The sequence below is a fragment of the Micromys minutus genome (assembly GCF_963924665.1).
Source record: "Micromys minutus genome assembly, chromosome: 4".
In the NCBI taxonomy this organism is placed as follows: domain Eukaryota; kingdom Metazoa; phylum Chordata; class Mammalia; order Rodentia; family Muridae; genus Micromys; species Micromys minutus.
The window spans coordinates 70100198-70121439 of record NC_137973.1 but is presented as its reverse complement, the minus strand read 5'-3'; the positions used below and the strand labels follow the sequence as shown (position 1 = coordinate 70121439).

General features: G+C 40.2%; 1 protein-coding gene across 7 annotated transcripts in view; it reads left to right on the top strand.

Annotated features, from left to right (window-relative positions):
* The window catches only part of RAP1GDS1 (Rap1 GTPase-GDP dissociation stimulator 1), a 123108-nt gene extending 107473 nt beyond the window's left edge, over positions 1–15635 (top strand). For 6 of the 7 annotated variants that reach the window (XM_080915934.1, XM_080915933.1, XM_080915932.1 and 3 more), the window contains 3 exons: positions 6791–6917; positions 10925–11053; positions 13867–15635. In XM_080915934.1, the coding sequence (XP_080772060.1) occupies positions 6791–6917; positions 10925–11053; positions 13867–13994 (384 nt within the window). In that variant the 3' untranslated portion in view covers positions 13995–15635. The remainder of the gene's footprint in view (positions 1–6790; positions 6918–10924; positions 11054–13866) is intronic. The other variant, XR_013975014.1, reaches the window with a different exon arrangement.
* Positions 15636–21242: the final 5607 nt, after the last annotated feature.

The window sequence follows — 21242 nt, the reverse complement described above, 5'->3', positions numbered from 1 at the left end:
GAACAGTCGGGCAGATACAGGGTTTTATGTAGACTTAATTACAGAAATAGTGTGTCCCTTTTTGTTTTATGGTTAACAGCATATATTCAAGCATTTCTAATAAACCCTCTAATAACTGATTGAGCTGTCCAAGAGTTTGTTTTTGAGGTTGCATCTTCAAACTCTATACTGACTAACTTTGGGAAAAGGTTTAGAATAAAATTTTGAAATAAATTTAAAAAATGAATGCATCTCTGCAGAGTTTTCTCAGTTGTTATCTCTCTTTTTGCTTTTTATAGAACTGTTGCTTTTTGTCAGTTGGCAACATCATTACTGGCCAGGGAGTGAGGGATCACAAAGTCTCATTAAGAACTGTCAACTGTTCTAGTTGGGGATGTAAACCTAGGAGAATAGGGGCCTTAAAATGCGGTGGGCTAAAGTCTCATGCAATAGCCAACTTTATTCAGCACATCAGAAACTTTATACTCTGAGTGTAAGAGTCACCCAAGTCAAGTTTACAATCATAGGGATAGGCCACAAGAAGCAGAAACATTTTTTTGTAGAGGCACAAGAATTAGAACAGCTGAAGTAAACTCCTCCTGTCTGCCCCAGCTGGGAGGAGCACAGAAACATTCCCAAAGCAATTCTGTATCTAGAAGAAGCTAAAGGAACAAGACTACCTTGGTTCCTTAGAGTTTTCTCACACGCACTCGGAATTCTCACATAATTACATTTTTGAACTGTGTTCCAACAGAGAAAAACTAGTTTCCCAAAGCCTCGCACTTCTTCAAATCCTTATAAATTTGAGGTGTGTTTTAATGCTTTTGGCCATTAACCAACCAAAATAAAGCAAAAATGTTTCCATCTTTAATTCTTATTGGTTAGAAGTAGCTCTAAAGTCAAAAAAGGCTAAAGATGCGGTCCAGTCAGACATAGATGCACCCCCACTGTATGCCATGGGCTTGGGAGGTCAAGGCAGAAGGATCATGATTCAAGACCAGCCTGGGCTACCTGAAATTAAACAAACCCACACCAAATTATTACATATACAAAGAGCTGAAAAGACTGAAATGCTTCAGACAAAGCCCTGTAGTTCTGAATAACAGGTTTGAGGCTAGTTATATAGTAACACCAACTACCTTATAAACCTGGGACTTGGGACTTGGCAGGTGTTTGATATACATTTAGAGTGCTGGTTTGAGTCCATCCACTACCACTCAATAGCGTGTGAGCTTGCATATTCCGAACCTATAAATTATTAATTGTTCGGGGTTATGAAGGCTGCGCTGTGATAATTGTATACACACTCGTTACACACTCACTGGATAGTCTGTTAGGGCAGTTAGCATTTCTTTTAAACATTTTTAAATATTTTATTAACAGAATCATACATATCTATGGCCTAGTAGGTAGAATTAGTGTGTTTGTAGTAGGTACTAGTTAGTTGGTATGATTTTTATATCCATATTTTTAATCATTTGTGTCTAAAACATTTGGGCTCCTCACTGGGAGTTATTCATTAAATATATACAGTAATTGTAAACCGCAGACATGTATCCTCACAGTTTATCCTACAGTACCACCACCGTGTTGTACAGTAAAGGAATTATTATTTCTACCTGCACTGGGACACCCAGTGATTCGACTCTTCCTGTAAACCCTGTAAGGAAGGGGTACATTGTGTGTGTACCTAGGAATGGGGTACCCAAATTATTTGCTGTTTCTATTCTTAAGTTCTTGAGAAACCTTCACAGTGTTCTTCTTGGTAGCTGTACTTAGTTTTAGTTCTTTCCTCTTCTCCATATCCCTCGATAATCATTAGTGAAATGGTACCTGTAGTTTTGTCAGGAATCTCCTTCAGAGCTAATGGATTTCCTTTATTCTGTAAATGTATTGGCTGTTGGATTTTGATAGCTATCAATTCATATCATTTGCCATTTTTCAATTGGGTGATTTGGAATGAGCATGTTAAATGTTCCAAATATTAACCTTGTCTTGCTATGGACAATCTTTGCCCACTCCCCACTGATCTACTTTGCTGTGCAGAGACATTTCTCTATTTTACTTCCATCTCTCTGATTCTGCTTTGGTTCCCTGTGCTTTACAGGAAACAAAAAACGCCTGTTCCATATCTCAGTGCTTTAGAATTTGTTCTGGGTTTTCTTCTAGTATTTTCATAGTTTAGGTACTACATTTAGTATTTTGCCCCCTGCCCTCCTGTTACATTAATTTTCATATGGAAAGAAATCATAGGTGTTACTTGTTTTCCCAATACCATTTGCTGAAGACTCCCTCTCTCCAGTGTTATTTTTTATGCCTTTGTCATTGATTAGTTGTCTGCAAATGCAGAGGTTTGTTTCTGGGTATTGTGTTATATTCTGTTTGTCAGCATCTACTTTATGCCATTATCATGAAGTCTGAGTTTCTATACCTTTGAAGTGTGCATTGGGAAGGTGAGGGTAACATGATACACTAGCTTTATTTTAAGATTGCTCTTTCAGGTCTTTTTTTGTTTCCATATGGATTTTCCAATTTGTTTGAGTGATTGTGTAGCTGTGTGAAGAAATCAGTCTATGCCCAAAGGCTGCCCATACTAAAGAGTTTCCTTTCTTGCCATGGCTCCCTGTGTTGCAGGTGCCTGGAGGTTGAGCCTCTGTCTAATTCTGTAGGTTTTCAGGTGTGGCTCACAGTTGTGGGTTGATGATGTTGACTTTAGTGTCCTTGCAGACAGGACTTGTAACAAACCAACAATTCAGTAAAAGTCACATATTACTTGGCTAGATGTGTAACAGGGCCTTAGAGAAGAGTAGATCTCCACTCACAAATCCTTTTCTGATGGTTTCAACCCTGTGTCTATATTCATTGCCTAAAACCCACATTTGATAACTAGTCCATCCAGCCTTCAATTCAGTTATCAATAGTTGCTTGTTTGGACAAAGAGTATTTTCCCCTTTCTCCCAAAGTCCTTGAAAGTCTTTGGATTCCCAAACCATTTAGTAAGGGTCTAGCACTTTCTCCCCACTCCACCCCCACTTCCGTTGTTTTTGACATGGCTTTATAGATGGTGGTTTCCATTTCCTAAGGATGGGCATCTTGTCTGTTGACTTCAGACACCAAACAAACAGGGCTGGAGAGATGGTTCAATGGTTAAGAGCACTGAATGCTTTTCCAGAGGTCCTGAGTTCAATTCCCAGTAACCACGTGGTGGCTCACAACCATCTGTAATGAGATCTGATACCCTCTTCTGGTGTGTCTGAAGACAGCTACAATGTGTGTGTGATAAATCTTTAAAACAAACAAATGCAGAATGAAGCACCTTGTTTCTTGTTAGTAGAAGATAGTGTAACTCTTTTAGATTGTGGTCTTCACAGACTTGGGTAAGTAGGACATGTGGGACCATCTGTCTGTCAGTGGTGTTGAAGCTGCTTCTGAGGTGGTGCTTGTGAGCTGTGAATGCAGTAGGAAGCAGCAGCCTGTAGTCCACCTCACTCCATTTCTTCAGTTGCTTTTAAAAGACCCTATGCCACATCCGGCATGGCATTTGTGAGCAGCTGTGTCAAGGGGCAGCTCATCCAACAGCTGCATGCTGTTTGCTTGGAAGTCTGCCTCTTGGAGAACAGTCTCCCAGCCATGCCCGTGAATGTGTGGTATTCAGTAATTAGGAAAGCTCCGAAGTGGGATAGTCAGTCACGGAAAGACAGGAGGGGCCCACCACCCATAAGATCCTACAAGGGAGCCATGAACTTCAGTGAGGATTTTAGAGATTGTCGGGTCAGGTTTAGCATTGATATTCCATTCTCAAATTTGTCTTGTCTAGTTGAATGTGAAATCTTTTATTGTGGGGATACTGAGTTGTCCTGCAGTGCTGTCCACTAATGCTAAACCTTACAGACATTTCCGTGGCTCTCAGGCCTGTGACAACCCAGCATGGGGCAGAGTATATGCATGTTTGCACTGACCGGCAAAGTTGTCATACTTTGGAATATTACATTTCTTCCAGAACCATTCTGAATTCTGTCTTAAGATTTAGCCCTCCAGAAGTCTCCACTGACTCGCAGGCCTCACAGGGTTAGTCACCCCAGCCATGTACAATGAATGGCTTCCTAAGTTCATATGCTTAGGTCAGTCCATACTTTCCAACTTCAGGGAGTGAGAACGGAAGAAGTAGGAGCTACCTTACTCAGTCGCCCACCTGCCAAGTAGTATAATGTTCCCTGGTTATTAGGTCCTTTAAAAGCCTGTTCCAACAAATGTGTTTAGTCACTGGCTTGCTCACCCAGCATTTATTCAAGTTTCTGAGCAGGCATTGATACAATGTTGAAGATGAAAATTTCTACTACATGATTCATAAATTGGTGATCTAAAATCCAAGCCTATCACAGAACATGGAACTGTACACGTTGTTAAACAGTTTCAAAGGCTTAAGTTGGGCTTACTTCAGTCATTAAGGGGAAAACAACTATAAATTCTAGAGGTAAGGCTGTTAATATAGGTTATTTGCTTTTGTTGTGTGTGTTCCAAAACTTGGTTTTCTATTTAAAACAAGACCCCAAAACCTCATTGAAAAATAAAGCTATAAGATAAAACATTGTTTCAAAGTTAGTAAAATATGTCTAAAGTTTCTAGAGACTTGGCAGATATCCAGGGTTTAAATAAGACTCTTTAGTTTACCCATTGTAATTGAAATGTTTAAGAGAAGCTAACTAAATAGCTGGATTTATTTTCTGAAGAATATTATTTAAGTTATACTCCTTGGACCGCCTTGGCTTTGGAGATGGTGATAATTGTCTTTATTTCTGGAAGAAAATCTTGAGTTAAAGCATAAGTATAAATAGATTTGTGAGGCCTCTCTGGATCATGTAAAGCGACTGACTGTATGGCACAGTGAACGAAGCGAGTATACATTTGCTCTGTCCATATTTGGTTTGGAGCAAGGGTCTGGACGCTAGACTTCCTGGATGTGAACCTTTGTCGGACAAATATCACTTTTTTTCTTATAAACTAGAGACAGCATCTTGCTCAGAGAATCATCTACAGGATAAAAATGAGCTGTGTCTCTAAGCTCTTACCATTTTCTGTCAGAAAAACCAGCCATCTGGAGAAGCCATTGAGTAAATGTTTGTTGAAGTATTTGCATCGATGGCAGACATTTGAAAAAGAAAATGCTCCGCAACCCGTTCTGATGAGAGATGGCACGCTTGAACTTGGACTCAGAGACTGTTTCTCATTACAAGCTTCATTCATTCACTCACTCATTCATTCATTCATCCATTCATTTCCTGCTATTCTGCCACAGTGCACTATTGATTTAAAAAGAGAAAGAAAAAAATCACAGGCCTTTTTGGGGACTACATGTGTCTGCTAATGTTTTCTGTAATGTTTAGTCAGTAAGCTCCTATGAAAGTCCCATGAAACTCTTACCTGGTTAACACGTAGGTAATACTTAGGAAGTTAGAAAACGGTTTTAAAGCATCGTTTCTCTGGAAAGGGTGAGGTGGCTGCATGGGTGATGGGATGAATGGCAGGTCCTGAGTTTGATCTCAGGATCCCACAAGGTGTTAGGAGGATTCCCACAAAGTGTTAGGAGGATCCCAGGATTGATCTCCGACCTCAGTACGCACACTTGCACTCACATGCACAAACACGACAAATACTAAACACAATTTTAAAGAGTTTAAGGGGAAAAGCCTTAACAGCCACCATAGCACAGCTGTCCATAAAAAGTTTAATTCTCAGTGCCTCTTGTGATTACCGGACTCAAAGCGGTAATATTTTCTATAAATGGTTGGTCCAAAATTTTACGTGAGATAGAAACATAAAGAAAAACATTTTTAAAGAGTTCAGAAAAGTATAGAAGTAGTCATAATTACAGTTAGAGCTGTACATAATTGAAACTAATAGGTCACAACGAGTTTAAGAGTTACAAGCTCACAAAATTCGTATCAGAGTGAAGACAATCCAGTTTCTAGGCAGAACTGTAAGTGCATCTGACCTTTTGCCACATTCTTTACAGCCTTTTATATCATGACTTCATATAATAACTACAGAACATATGAAAGATAAATCATGTCACGGACAAAGTCACCTGACAGAACACAGGCTCAGAAGTTTGCTTTGTCAGACTCAGAGCTCCCATGGCCTGTCCCTTAGAGTCACAGTGAGAAGTTGTAGCAAGAGAGTCTTCTATTTAGGTTTTGTTGTTGATTTGTGGGTGTGGGTGTGAAATTTTGCAATTAAAATCTCTGTTCCCTTCCCTCTAAACACTCCTATGTACCCCTCCTGGCCTCATTTCTCACTAATTGTGTGTGTGTGTGTGTGTGTGTGTGTGTGTGTGTGTGTGTGTGTGGTATTGGACAATTAGTTGGGGTACTTTCCTGGGGAAGGCTTTTCTTCTGCTCTCAGTTTTTGGACATGTAATTTTCTCAAATTTGCCAAATCAAACAAAGGAGTAAAAGATAATTTTAAAATGTTTTTCTTAATTATTTAGAAAAAAACAAAAACTTTTACCCAGAGTTCTTAGAGGCCTGCTTTGGGGAAGAGGGGGAAATGGTACTTTTAATTCTTTAGTTTCAGTAGCTTAGGCCTTCCTTGACAGGAAATGCAATGGTCTTTTTCACTTAGGCAATTTAAGTTGTCATGTTTTGAAGAATTTATTTAAAGCTAAAAGCTTTTCCTTAATGTATGGTTAAAATGCAGTGATTCCTACGGGACACTGTCACATAAACACTCAACAATGAGTTGACTGATTGGAATGCCATCTCTTTATGTGTATAATTAAGGTTTATAATGCTGTGATATTTATTTATTGTAGGATGTAATTAAAACCATTGTACAGAGTGGTGGCATCAAGCATCTGGTTACCATGGCAACCAGTGAACATGTGATAATGCAGAATGAAGCTCTTGTTGCTTTGGCACTAATAGCAGCTCTGGAATTGGGTAAGTACCTCGCTGACAAACTTATTTCTATCTTGGGATAAAGGCAGCACAGGGGTGGAGTTGAAATCAGATAGAGCCTTGGTTGTGGAAGTACTTTGCTAGTGTGTGCTTCCATCTACATCAGTGGGAAAGTACCTGTAAGTCACTCTCACAGGTGTATCCCGTGGCTGTGCTTTGTGTGACATTTCTAAGTCAGCACTTTGAGGCTTAACTGTTAAGTGATTGTTTTACTTATAAGATATAAAACACACACAGGGTTCATAGGTAACTGAAATGATACCTGGAATATTACAGCAGGAATCTGGAACTGGGGTTCATAGCTCAGTTGGCAGAGTACTTGCCTAGCATGCCTAAAGCCCTGAATTCTATCCCCATGTGCCTGTTAATAAACTCTATAAATGTTTTTCTCTCGTTTTATAGTACTGCCTTTATCTACACTCTCATCTGTGTCTTTGCTCTGTGTGTTCAAAAGTTTCCACAGCACTTAACATTTTAGTTAAATGGAACTGTTGGTTGCTGGCTGTGTAGTGTATACTATCCATGTGGACAAAATCATCCATGAGAAGCTAAGACACAAATAGTTTATATGCTGGCTCTCATTAAACAGTCCCTGATACATCAGCCAGGGATGGTATATTAGATCCATATAACCTTTGGGTAAGATGAGGAACTGCTTTACAGCAAGCACACCCTGCCCATGGGGTCTTTTAAGTACAGAATCATGTTCTCTGTACTTAAATACAAATTATCCAAATAGGAAGAAGTTGACTTCTGCCTTTCCTATTTGAATCCCTTCTTATATCTTTCTCTTACTGCACTAGCTAAGACTTCAGGCACCGTGTTAAACAAGAGTGGAGGGAGTTCTGGATTCTAACTGGGCAGGCTCCCTGCTTTTTTGCAAAGTTAGTATAACACCTTAGCTATGATTACAATCTGTAGCCTGTAATGTGTATGTTAAGGTACATTCTGTCTGTTCCTACTTTCTTGAGTACTTCTATCATGAAGGGGTGTTGCACATTCTCATACACCTTTTCTTTGTCTATCATGATGTCCTTAAGTCCTTTTCTATCATGTGTTTATTGGTTTCTGTATGTTTACCAAGCCTTGCAACCCTGGAATGAAACCAAATTATCTGTGGTTCATAATCACGTTAATGTATTCTAGGATTCAGTTTGCAAACACTTTGTTGAGAAGTTTTGGTTGTGTGTTTATCAGAGCAATTGGTCTGTACTTTTCTTGCATTTGTATCTAGTTTGGGTGTCAAGTTTGAGAAGGGCTAGCATCGGATCTTCCGTACAAGCTTGTGGCATTCAGCGGCCTGTGTTTTCTTGCTGCTTCAGTCTCACTGCAGGCTGAATGATTTAATGTTGGTAGGGCACATGAGTTAGAAATCAGTCTATCTCATGTGGGTTTTTCGCCTTTTGGAATCCAAGTTTTCAAAGTACCCCCAAATGATCTTATGGATTAGTTGGCATGTGTTTTAACAACTCCCTTTTCATCTCTAATCCTATTAATTTAGGTCTTTGCTTTAGTTTGCCTAAGAGTTTCTCAAACATCTCCCCTTTCCCCAAAAAGCCATGTCTTTGATTATGTACACTGTTCTTTTAGTCTTTTTCATCAGCTTCTTCCCTAATATTTATTATTTTCCACCATATGTTGGGTTTGGTGACTTCTATTGGTTTGCTAGAACTGTAAAATCTCGTGTGTGTGTGTCTGTCTGTCTGTCTGTCTATATCTACATCCTTTTCTTTTTTAATACACCTTCACTGTATCCCAGAAGACATGATAGAGGTAACAGTGTTATTTAATATGATTCTATTTTGGCATGACTATTTGTATAGTCTCTGATGTTTTTCTTGCTGCTGATGTCTAATTTTGCTTACTGTAGCCTACTAAGAGAGGAGGAATTATTTCAGACCTTTTCGTTTGGTTGGGTTTGTTGTTGTTGTTGCTTTTGGGCATCTGTTAAGGCTTGTTTTAGGATATATAACATGATCAGTTTTAGAAAAGATTCCATATGGCACTAAGAAAAATGTATGCATATTTCTTATCGGTTGGATGGAATATCCAGTTGGTCTGTGGTGCGAAATTTAGTGTTGAGGCATCTTTGCTGGTTTGTTAAGAAGATCTCTCTTGATATGAGTGTGGAATGTAAGAAAGCCTGTGACTGTCGGGACTATGTGGTCCTTTGTGGTACCTTCGAGGTACCAAGACCTGGCTCCTAGATTCTTATCTGTCTTGTTGATGGTCTCTACCCACATTCCTGATCAGCCCAGAGCTGGAGTCTCCTTACTAGAGTGCAAGGACAGTTTTGTTCTCTGCCAGTTAAATCCAGATTTTATTGAGAGTGAAATCGAGAGAGAAAGCAGCCCCCTCCTGCAAGGAAGGGATCTGAACTGGAGTCCATCTTTGTCCCAGGGGGGTTGAAGGTTCCATTTGGTTGAGTGTCTTTGTCAGAGAGGGGTAAAATTTTCCTCTACAGCTTCCCTGTTGGTTTATTCAGAGACAGCATGCAGCTTACTGGTATGCTGCCTGTGTCCAAACTGCACATGCCTAGGGCAAGGAAGCCTGCACGGGAGCTTCAGAGAAGAAGAAAGGAAGTAGGTGCCATCCCTGTGACTTTAGGACATGCCATACAGAAACTGTCTACCCCCAGGCTCCCTTTTCCCTAGCTATTTTACCTTCCAAAAGATTAACCCTAATCTGTCCCTTGTACCAGCTCACTTACAGCTGTCGGCCTGATAGATTTATACATCCTCTGACCCTCCGTGTTTATACTTCGTAACTGTGTTCCTTGGAGACAACAGATCATCTTTTTTAATCCACTTAGTTTGAGACTTGTAACTGGTAGATTGGGGACCTTTGCATTTAAATGTATCATTAAGGACCTACTGTCTCCTGAGATTGTGTTAGATGATGGTGTGATTGGTTGGGTTGTCTTCCATCTGGTACTATTAGCAATTTGTTGCATTGGGTGTGATTAATTCCCTCTCGGCTCTCTGTTCATCTGTTCCTCATGAGATGAGTGTTCCTGTGTGTTCATGAACGATACTGACTGCTTCTTCTATACATACTCCTTTGAAAATCTACAGTGGTGGCTTGGTTGTCATGAAGTGCCTTAATTTTGAGTTTGTCTTGAACTGTCATTTCTCATGAGTTTTAAGAAATAATTGGTTGGATGTAGTAATTTTGATGTTAGTCATTTACTTTGAGAGCTTGAACTGTATTTTGTTCTATGCTTTCCTGTTTCCAGAGGTTTTTCTCTGATCACATTGTCGCTTCATTGGATAAAAATTGCCTGTCTCAGCTTCTCCTGCCGTTGGGTTCTTAGGTTTCATTTCTTGCATGTAACCCAGATTCCTTGGGAGTTTGTGTGGTATGTTTCATATGTGTGTGTGTGAATTTATTATTGTCTTGTGTTGGTTTTTGTTTGCTTGTTTTTTGCTTTTTGCCTTGTCTTATCTTTTCTGATGTTTGTTTTCTGGTGAGATCAAGGTTAAAATGCAAAGTATAAAATAGAAAACAATAACTCAGTCTTTTACCCCAGCACTCAGAAGGCAGGCAGATCTCTGAATCAAAGCCAGCCTGGTCTACAGCTCAGGACAGCCCAGGCTTGATCAGAGAAAAACCTCTGCACATCACAGTCAAGATGTCAAAAATACAAACAAACAATATTAAAAGCTGTAAAGGAAAATATACCAAAATGTAATATCTTTCATTAGCATCCTAAGAAACAGGAAAGCATGGAACAATACAGCTCAAAGAAACCCAGTCTCAAATAAAAAGAAAACAGTTACAAGTTGAGGAAGGAGGGTTGTTGTTATTGTTGTTTTAAAACAGCTTAATCCAGGTTTTCAGCTTTTTTTCTTCTTGCACTCCCTACCCTTCTCTAAGAGATTGTCACCAGTTCTTTTTGGGATGTTCCCTATGAATAGTGTGTAGAAGAGAAACAGTGTTTAGCCTGATGGGGTTTGGCAACGGCTGACGTGCTTTGTTTTCTGTTACAGGTCCTGCTGAGAAAGATCTTACAAGTGCTCAGCTTGTACAGATCCTACACCGACTGCTAGCAGATGAGAGAAGTGCCCCAGAAATCAAGTATAACTCCATGGTCCTGATCTGTGCTCTCATGGGATCTGGTAAGGCTTCCCCTGGCTCTCCCTGTCAGTGTGGGGCTTCCATCAGATGTTAAATGTATAGTGTTGGGATTCTGTAAACCCCACCCCACAGTTACTTGGCAACAGCCAGGTATGCCCCGCCCCAGTTATAGCCCACTATAAAAGGGGGCTACTTGCCCCATCCTCTCTCTTCTTGCTCTTACTCCTCCTGTCCCCAATCCCTTCCCCACTCCACGTGCTCATGGCCGGCCTCTTCTCTCTCTTCCCCATGCCCTGAATAAAGTCTATTCTGTACTATACAGAATATAGTACAGTGTGGCTGGTCTACTCATGTTTCTAACGAGAAATTTACTGTGTTGTTTGTTTTCTTTACCATATTGCTATCTTTCCTTTTTTATTTTAAAAAGTGTCAAAAAGCATATTTGAGTTTATCCTGTTTGAAGCTTTTTCAGTCTTTACAATCTCTTACAAATTAGTCTTCAACTATTATTACCTACGGCTCTTTAAAGTCTGTCCTGGTTTTCCTTCTTGTCCAAGGTCTCCATGGCACAGATGTGAACTCTCTAGTGGTATTACTGTAGCTTCCCCTTCCCTATTTCATTGTTGTCCGTTGCTCAGATAGTAGTTTACACTGCCTTCTCTTAAAGGTCAGCAGTTCTTTCCTCGGGCCCCTTTATTCCAGTATTAACTGCATCTGAGTTTTTCAGTTTTCTAAAGCAGTTATTTTAGCTCTGAAATTCCCATTTGCTGCTTCCTTGTGCTCTCCTTTCTTACTGAAGTCTTTTCAGTCATGTCGAACATGTTCAGAGCTTCTGCTGAGATAGGTTCATTGTAATTAGGTATAGAAAAGCATAGCTGTCCCCTGCCAGCCATTTCTCAGTGTTCAGTTCAGTAAATATATTCACATTGCTTCTTGAACCACACAGTTTCCATCCCCCAGACTGATTCCCCCGACAGGAACTCCCAGGTTTCCCTACCCTTCTTGCCTCTGGCTGCTGCAATTCTGTATTCAGCTTGTCATTATTATTGTTGGCTTATGTCGTGTAAGTTGAATAATAAAACATTTGTTATGTCCCACTGTGTGTGTATATATGACAATATTATTCCCTCCAAAATGGGCATCTGCATTTTTTCCACCTCACTTTTAGAGTAAGGCCACTTGACCCTGGTGTAAAAACTACTCTTCAAGTCCCTTTTGGTTCTTTGGGTGCAGACTGAGAAGTGGGGATGTGGGGGCTGTGAGAAGTTCTGCAGACCTACAGTACTGTTTTCCAACCTGGTTTCTGCTGGTCACACACATGGTTCCCATTTCTCAGAATCCCAACCTGCCCCGTTTTCTTTGTCATCACCACTGCAATGACAAAAGCTGACTGTAGTGATGCTGGAGAATCTTCTCATGTGTACATTGGAAGTTGTGAATGTTGAGTTGTACAGTTCCTTCATATTTATCTCATATCTGATGTGTGATTTATACATATCCCTCATTCCACTGGTTATCTTTTAATTTTGTTGATAAGGCTCTTTGATATATAAAAGCTTTTAAACTTTGTTGAAATACCAATTTTTTTATGAAATTCATTTTTCTGTTTGTTGACTATACCTTTGTTGCTGTAGCCAAGAATAAAACGGAAGTTTGTGTGTAAGGGCAGGGCATCAACTTTATTCTTTTTCCATATGACAACCGGCTTATTGAAAAGCCTTGCCCTTCCTAACCAGTCTTGATACCCTTTATCAAATCATCTGACTATATGTGAGAATTTATTTCTTCTCTCTTATCTGTTTGTCTGTGTCTGTCTCTGGAACATAACTACACTAAAGTCAAGAAGGGGGAGGCTGCTGGTTTGTTCTTTTTCAAGATTATTTTGTAAACTTGAGGTCTTAAGATTTTGTGTGATTTGTCATGCATGGTCCCCTACACCTTTTAATTCCAACACTCTTAAAACTGAGTCAGACTGGTCTACTTAGTGAGTTGCAGAACAGCCAGGATTTCATAGAGGAACTATGTCTCTAAAAAGGAAAAAGAAAAAGATTCTATGTGAGTTTAGGATGGATTTTTTTTTGTTGTCGTTTCTAATAAAAGATTAGTTTTGGTGTTTGATGTTGGACATACCATAGTTAATACATCAAGAACCGAGGAGATGGCTCCATGGATAAAGGCATTTGCTACCAAAGCCTGAGTGTCGTTCTTGGCTTCCACGTGGTTGAAGGAGAGAATTGGCAAGCATGGATTATCTTCTAACCACAGCACATGCTCTGTGTATGCACACAAACACACTCAAAACACACATATAAATAATGCAAATAAAAAATTAAAAACCCCACCAACTGAAGAGCACTGATTGTATTAAACATATTAGAGCCCTTTTTTCCTGGTAGGTTCTTGGTCATACTAGTAGTCCTGTATTTTCTTACAGCTAAGGCTAAAGTTGTAAGAAAGGGCAGGCTAGGAACTAGAAAAGAGGCAGCTTTCACAGAATTTACTAAAAGTATATGAAGTTAAAAACTTAGATCTGCCACAACAGGTTTTAGTGAACTAGCCTTTTGTTTGAACTGATGATGGTTAAGTTGTAGATCACATGTTGGGGTTGTGATAATGAGCCGTGTTTAACAACTTCTTATTCTAAACAACTGGGAACTGTAGAACCCAATGAAAATCTTTATAAACAGCAGTGCACTCCTAAAAAAGACCTTGCTATTGGGATTTTTTCCTTCATGATTCCTAGTTTTATAGCCCTATCTAGTCTAGTAGTGATGTCGGTGTTTTGGGTAGTTTATATGGTAAGGTAAGAGTAGTCTAGTAGAAATGTATGCATTGTCTTGCTTTTCTCTTCCAGAATCTCTATACAAGGAGGTACAGGATTTGGCCTTTCTAGATGTTGTATCCAAACTTCGAAGTCATGAGAACAAAAGTGTTGCCCAACAGGCCTCGCTTACAGAGCAGAGACTGACAGTGGAAAGCTGAGGACCACCCCTCCTGGCCCCAGACATCATCCCAGCTCTGACTACCCCACTGTTCTCCATCCAGCTGCTTCTTCAACTCCACTCTCTCTCTACTACATCACTTGTGCATGCGTGTAATGTTGCCATACCAGTGGAAGAACCGCTATAGGTACCTGCCTAATAAGATTTCCAAACCTATGGTTAATGTGAACATGACTGTCAAAACAAGTCTCCGCCCATTACTGTTAAACCCTGTATTCTTGATGCTTGAGCTACATTAAGTAGAATGTGCATGTTGTAGTCCTATGACGATGTAAACTTGGTACTACATGCTGACTTGCTCTTCACATGCAGTAAGCTATATAATAATGTACTGGTAAATTAGAAACAAAGAATGCAGCAGGGTCTGTGTAGCTTCATTTAAAGATGAAATCGAATAGTCAAAGTAGCACCGTATTCTTTGGTGCTTGGGGAGTATAGTAATCAAAAAAAAATCGCATGGCTGCTCATCCATTAGTCTTCTACCAGCATCGGGCCTGTTCCACCTAGAGCTGACCTAGAGCTGAACAGGCTCAACATTGATTCTTTCCCTATGATTTCCCCTTTTCCTGAACCGTATAGGCAGTTTGCCGAACAGCACGGCAAACCTACCTGAGGCTCCTGGTTCCATCTTTAACTGACCGTGGTACGGAGGCCCAGTGCTGAAACGTGATTTTCGGTGTCACCAGAACGTAGGAAGGAGTTAAAGAAACCCTAGCACACTGAACCACCTTGGATCTTGCCTGCACTCTAGACTCCGATTTGTTTGTAGTTCCATCTAAAACCCCATCAGTTAACCAGCATTGTCAACACGCGTCTCTAAAACGTCCTCGGCATCTGTTCAGTGAAGGAAGACTGAGGATGGCTTCTTTTTTTGTTTTGTTTTGTTTTTCTGGTTTTCATCATTCATGGTGAAAATGGGGAGGCTTGTCTTTCACCCTCCTTTTCAATGCGCTAATTCTAGATGGACATGAGAGGAAACACGAAGTAAGCTTGTCTGCACTAAAGGAGGGAAGGCCGGTTTTAAAAGCCATAGTAGCCAGTCCAGTACATTCTGCAGATGGCCTCCCAGCAGTCACCGTTAGCGGCTCACCTCCACTTTCCCACTGAGAACCACAGTGGTCTCCCAGGCTGCGAGCCAGGACCTCATGGAAAGACTCTTCTTGGCAAAATGCAGTGTGCTCGCCTCTGCCACTAACCACCACCAAGTGAGTGTTTAGAGCTTTGACACACTCTTTATAAATCAAGCAGGATTCCCTGTGACCCGCCTGCCTCCTCACACCCAACTTTGAGCCCTGCTGATGTCCAAGGGAGGCTGGGCTCCATCACAGGAGTGGAGGACAGTGAGGGGGGCTGCTGAGAGGGGACCAGCTCCTTTCTCCCCGACAGGAGATACACACAACTCTGTATTCTCTAAGTCAGACCTTGCTTTTCACACTTTTAAATTCAAGAAAGATTTACTTAATATAAGTAAAAGCCCAACTGACAATTCCCTCCGATGTCCAAGAAGGGAACTTTGGTGAGGGCCTGTGCTACACTCACTGTAGGAATGAGTTCTTTATCGTCTTTCTCCTGGGCTGGATAAGTGGACTAATGTTGCATAATAGTGTCCATGTTAATAACTTAATAAATAAATAGTACATGAAACTACAGTGAGATTGCTTGTTTTTTTTTTTTTTTTTTTTTTTATGTGTGTTGTCTATATCTTCACTTCCAAGAACAGGGTTCACTCCTAATTGGTAACTACGTGTTGTTGAATGAATGCTCACTCAAAGTTGCAGACAGCCACCATCACACAATTTCCAGATAGACTGACAGCTGAGATCTGGGTAGTTTTACTTCCAGATCTTTCAAAATAAAAACAAAACACTTAGAGATTTTGCTTTTTCTGTAGTGCTTTTTAAGAAAGTAAAGGAAAAATATCAGAAACATCCCAAGATCATAGATTTGAAAGATGGTACCATGTAACTAGGCTAAGCTCCAGCAAAACCAATCAATCCAACTGTGTACTTAATTACAGAGACCAACAAAGTAGGAAACTTACTGCTAAGCTCAGGTAGTTGGTATATGAATGAAGACCAGATAACCTTTCATCTCCAACTAATTAATCTCAACTTCAGAGGGCTAACATTCAATTACTTGGCTGCCCCACAGACTGGAGTTTAGAAGAGACAGTAAGAAATTTCCAGAAAGCTAGGAAATGTCCCTTCTTCCCTTTGGCCCACCAGAAGCTTGGAGTCATCTGACCACCTTTCTCACACTGTAGCCCTGTGTTCAAAGCAGATTTGATAAAGGCTATTCCAGATTCTGATGTTTTCCTTGGAGTCATGTTTTGCACATTCTTTGATGTGAATAGAGGTATGCAACAAAAAGTTATCAATGCTCTAAAATGATGACTGTGGGGAGTGGACTGTAGCTACTTGCAGGGATTACTGAAGGGGCCTGCATGTGAAGAACTCGGGAGGCTAGGCTATTCTGATGATCATTTAGAGCCAACTGTGACTACAGTCAATAAGCCAAACATCTACTCAACTCTGAGTCGTCATAAGGTTTCAACTACGCAGGTATCGTCAAATGACATAAAGTGATGTTTGGGATAAAGCTTCTTAATTTTGTCCAGGAATATGTCATTTTGTATACAATTGTGTGACTTAATAAATTAACATATATACTCAGAGATGGAACTACGCCATGTAAAGTGTATGTTGCATAGGCATATCCGAGTGGGGTATTATTGAGATAGCTGTGCTTGGAAAGTGTGATATAAGGTCAGCAAAAATGTCACAAACTTGACAACTTGAGTTTGATTCCTAAAACTTAGAGTAGGGGATAACCAACTCCCAGAAATGGTCCTCTAACCTCACCAACTGCACCATTGCACACACATGAAGCACACAACACTAGTACAAATTTTAAAGTTAGCTGTTTGGCCAACTTGCTTAAAACTGGGTTTATTTTCTCTTCAATGTGGAAAACTTAATAGTTTTCATGATATCGAGAGAGAACTGTTAGAGATTCAAGATAAAGTAGATAAAAAATGTGATATACTGTGGACTAACTTTTTCTCACCCCTCTGCAGGTTTCCCACATAAAACAGTTTTAAAACAAGGCTAGGAGCACAGCATGACCCACCTTTAGTCCCAGCACTGAGAAGGAAGAGGCACGCAGGTCTCTGTGAGTTTGAGGCTAGCCTATTCTTACTCAGTGAGTTCCAGGGTTGCATAATGAGACTGACCTAGAAATAAGTAATAGATAAAAACTTTAAAAGCTTATTTACAAAACAAATATGTGGTTCTATCCAAAGAGCATAGATATTTTAATCTAACACATCAAACATAGAAATTATATATTGTGGTGTTCATAATTCCAGATACGAACATATATGTTGACAATTTATTTTGTAGTCAAGGGTCAAACCTTCATTGAGCCAAATGTATACCAAGTCCCTGCATTCTCTAGCCTTTACTCCCTCAGTCCCCGCCTTTTCTCCTGACTAGTGTTGCCATACTTGTCCAGAAGACATGGGGAGTTTCGAGTCACCACACCTATCAGGTGTACCCCACACTCAGGGCTTGGACTGGTACAAACATCTTGTTCACAGCCCAGTCATCTGTCCACCTAATTTCATCCCACATAAACTATTTCCAACTTTCTCCCCTCTGCCGAAATCTGCTCCGTCAACATTAGCACTAACGAGAGAGTCCAATGTGCCCAGATCTTACTAAAAATTTGCAAACAATATGAAACATCTCCTTTCTAAAACCTACCTATCCTATATAAAAGTTTGCCAATAAAAATTACCTTGATGAACTCAGGGACCAATTCAAAATAACAATATAAATTTATTTTTAATTAAAAAAAATTTAGGCAAATGGATAGAACTAGAAAATATCATCCAAACACAAAAGAACTCACATGGTGTGCACTCACAGGTAAATAGATAGTAGCCCAAAAGCTTGGAATATTCAAGATACATTCCACCACATGAAGCTCAAGAAGTTGGAAGACCAAAGAGTGGTTGCTCCAGTCCTTCTTAAAGGGGGGAACAAAATATTCACAGGAGGAAATACAGAGACAAAGTATGGAGCAGAGACTGAAGGAAAGGTCATCCATCCAGAGACTACAGGGATCCATCCCATATATAGTCACGAAACCCAGACACTGTGGATGCCAGAAAGTGCATGCTGACAGGAGCCTGGTACAGCTGTGCCCTGAGAGGCTCTGTCAGAGCCTGAGAAATACAGAGTCAGATGCTCTCAACCAACCATTGGACGGAGGATGGGTCCCCAGTGGAGGAATTAGAAAAAGGACTGAAGGAACTGAAGGGGTTTGTAACCCCATAGGAAGAACAACAATATCAACCAGTCAAACCCTCCCAGAGCTCCCAGAGACAAAACCACCAACTAAAGAGTACACATGGAGAGACTATGGCTCCAGCCACATATGTAGCAGAGGATGGCCTTATGAGGCAGCAACAGGAGAAGCCCTTGGTCCTGTGAAGGCTTGATGCCCCAGTGTAGGGGAATGCCAGAGTGGGGAAATGGGAGGGGTTGGGTGCGTAGGGGAGCACTCTCAAAGGGGGGAGGTATAGGGGAGTTCCAGAGGGAAAACAGGGAAAGGGGATAACATGTGAAACATAAGTAAATAGCCAATAAAAAGAAGAGGACACAAATAACTCAATGAAAATAATAATCACCAGAGTGATTCCCAAGAAAAAACAGACACAGGTTGATGGAAATGACAGTCTAGGACTGGAGAACACTGTTCAGTGGTTAAATAGCAACACTGAAGAGGCTTCAACAGAAATGAAGGTACATTTGAAAAATCCAGTAACTCAACTAGAAAACTCAAGGCCTTATGAGAGAGCGGATCAAAAGAAGATAGTAAAGAATATAAACCAAATATACTAGGAATGTGATTTAAAAACACAGCAACATACAGGAAGTGTGGGACACCAGCTAAATCTTCAAGTTATTAGCATCTACCTGTTCTCTACAAGAAATATATTTAGCTTTAAGTAATGCCATAGTGGTAAAAGGATAGACAAAGTTCTCCAGTCAGATGGGACCAGGAAGCAAGCAAGCATCACTTACTAATAACTAACAAGATAGAATTAAAACTAGTGGGAAGAAGACACCACTATTCTAAACATACATGTGCCAAACTTTGGGGTACCCAGTTTCATTTTAAAAAAATACTGAATATAAAGACACAAATTAACATCAGCCCATTAATATCAGGTGATTTCAGTATCCCACTTCATTCAACATACACATCATCTGGACCAAGGAAAACCAAACATCCAAAAATATCAGAATGAATTGTCATCACACATCAACTGGAATTAGCACATCTACAGACTATTCCACTCAGAAACTGAACAGGACACTCAGCAATGTTCAGAAGTCTCTCTAAATAACCCATATTCTGGGGCACAAAACAAATCTTTGCCAATCCAAAATGATTGAAATGTGCTCTATCCTGTCTGACCACACCGCAATAAAACATTAAATTGACAGCAAACAATCTCCAGCGAGTACAAAGCCGCCTGGCACCCATCGCTGAAGAGTGATAGGTCAAAGAAGGAAAAAAAAATCCTAGAACTAAATGAAAATGAAAACAAAACCTCTGAGACATCATTGAAATCAACCCTATGAGAAGTTTATAGCTCTAAGAGCCTACATTTCAAAACTAGAAAAAGCACAAAGAAATGACTTGATGATGCAATTCAAAAATTTGGGAGAACAAGAGCAAACCAAATCCAAACCCAGTTGACTGCAAGAAACAATAGAAATCAGAAATTATCTTCAAGTTTCTATTTCTGCAATGAAAGACCATGACTGAAGCAACGAATGTAGAAAAACAGTATACTTAGCTTTCACTTCACTATTTGTGATGGTTTCTATAAACTAGGCCCAGGGAGTGGCACTATTAGAAGGTGTGGCCCTCTTGGAGTAGGTATGTCCTTGTTGGAATAGGTGTGTCACTGTGGGTGTGGGCTATAACACCCTCATCCTAGCTTCCTAGAAATGAGTATTCTGCTAGTGGCCTTTAGATAAAGATATAGAACTCTCAGCTCCTCCTACACCATGCCTGCCTGGATGTTGCCATGTTCCCGCCTTGATGATAATGGACTGACTGAACTGACGTGTAAGCCGCCCCCAATTAAATGTTGTCCTTATAAGAGTTGCCTTGGTTATAGTGTCTGTTCACAGCAGTCAACCCTAACTAAGACACTATTCATCATCAAAGGAAGTCAGGACAGGAATTCAAGCAGGGCAGGAACATTGAGGTGGAAGCTGATGAAGAGGCCACAGAGGAATGCTGGGTACTGAACTGCTCAGCCTGTTTTCCTATAGAACCTAAGACTACCTGCCCAGGAATGGCCCCACCCACATTGGGCTGGGCCGTCCTCCATCAATCACTAATTTAAAAAATGTCCAAGCTTGCCTACAGCCCCATTTCATAGAGGCATTTTCTCAATTGAGGTCCCCTCCTCTCTGATAAACTCTAGCTTGTGTCTAGTTGACATAAAACTGCCTAATATAGAAATTACTGAACTAGAAAACAACTAAAACAGTATGAAGAATCAGTGTTAAGAACCAGTTCTTTGAGAAGATAAAGATGGACATATCTTTATCTCAACTAACCAAAAGAGAGCCAATATCTCTCTAGTACCAAAACTGTAAAGACAAAAAAAAAGGGGGGGGGGGATGAGCTGAGAGGAGGGTAGAGGCCTTATAAGCATAGACTTAAAAATATTCAATAAAATACTCACAAACAATATTATCCATCATGACCAAGTTGGTTTTATCCCTGACATGCAGGAATAGTTCAACATACACAAGTCAATACATACTTTCATGATAATAGTCATAGAGAATATAGGACTAGAGGGAACATACCTCAACATACTAAAAGCTATATTTGAAAAGCCTAGCAACCAACATCCTAAATCAGGAGTAATCAGTCTGTGGGTCCAATCCCACTTAGACATTGAATGGCCATTTAAACAGTCACCTAAGATCACTAGAAAACACTGCACTAAGATTTTTAACAGTAAAAAAATTAACTGTTACGAGGTAGCAACAAAAAGAAATTTATGGTCAGGGGTCACCACAACATTTAAAACTTATTAAGGTATCACAGCATTAGGAAGGTTGAGAACTACTGTTATAAATGAAGAACATTTTGAAGCAGTTCCACTGAAGTCAGTCATCAAAAATGAATG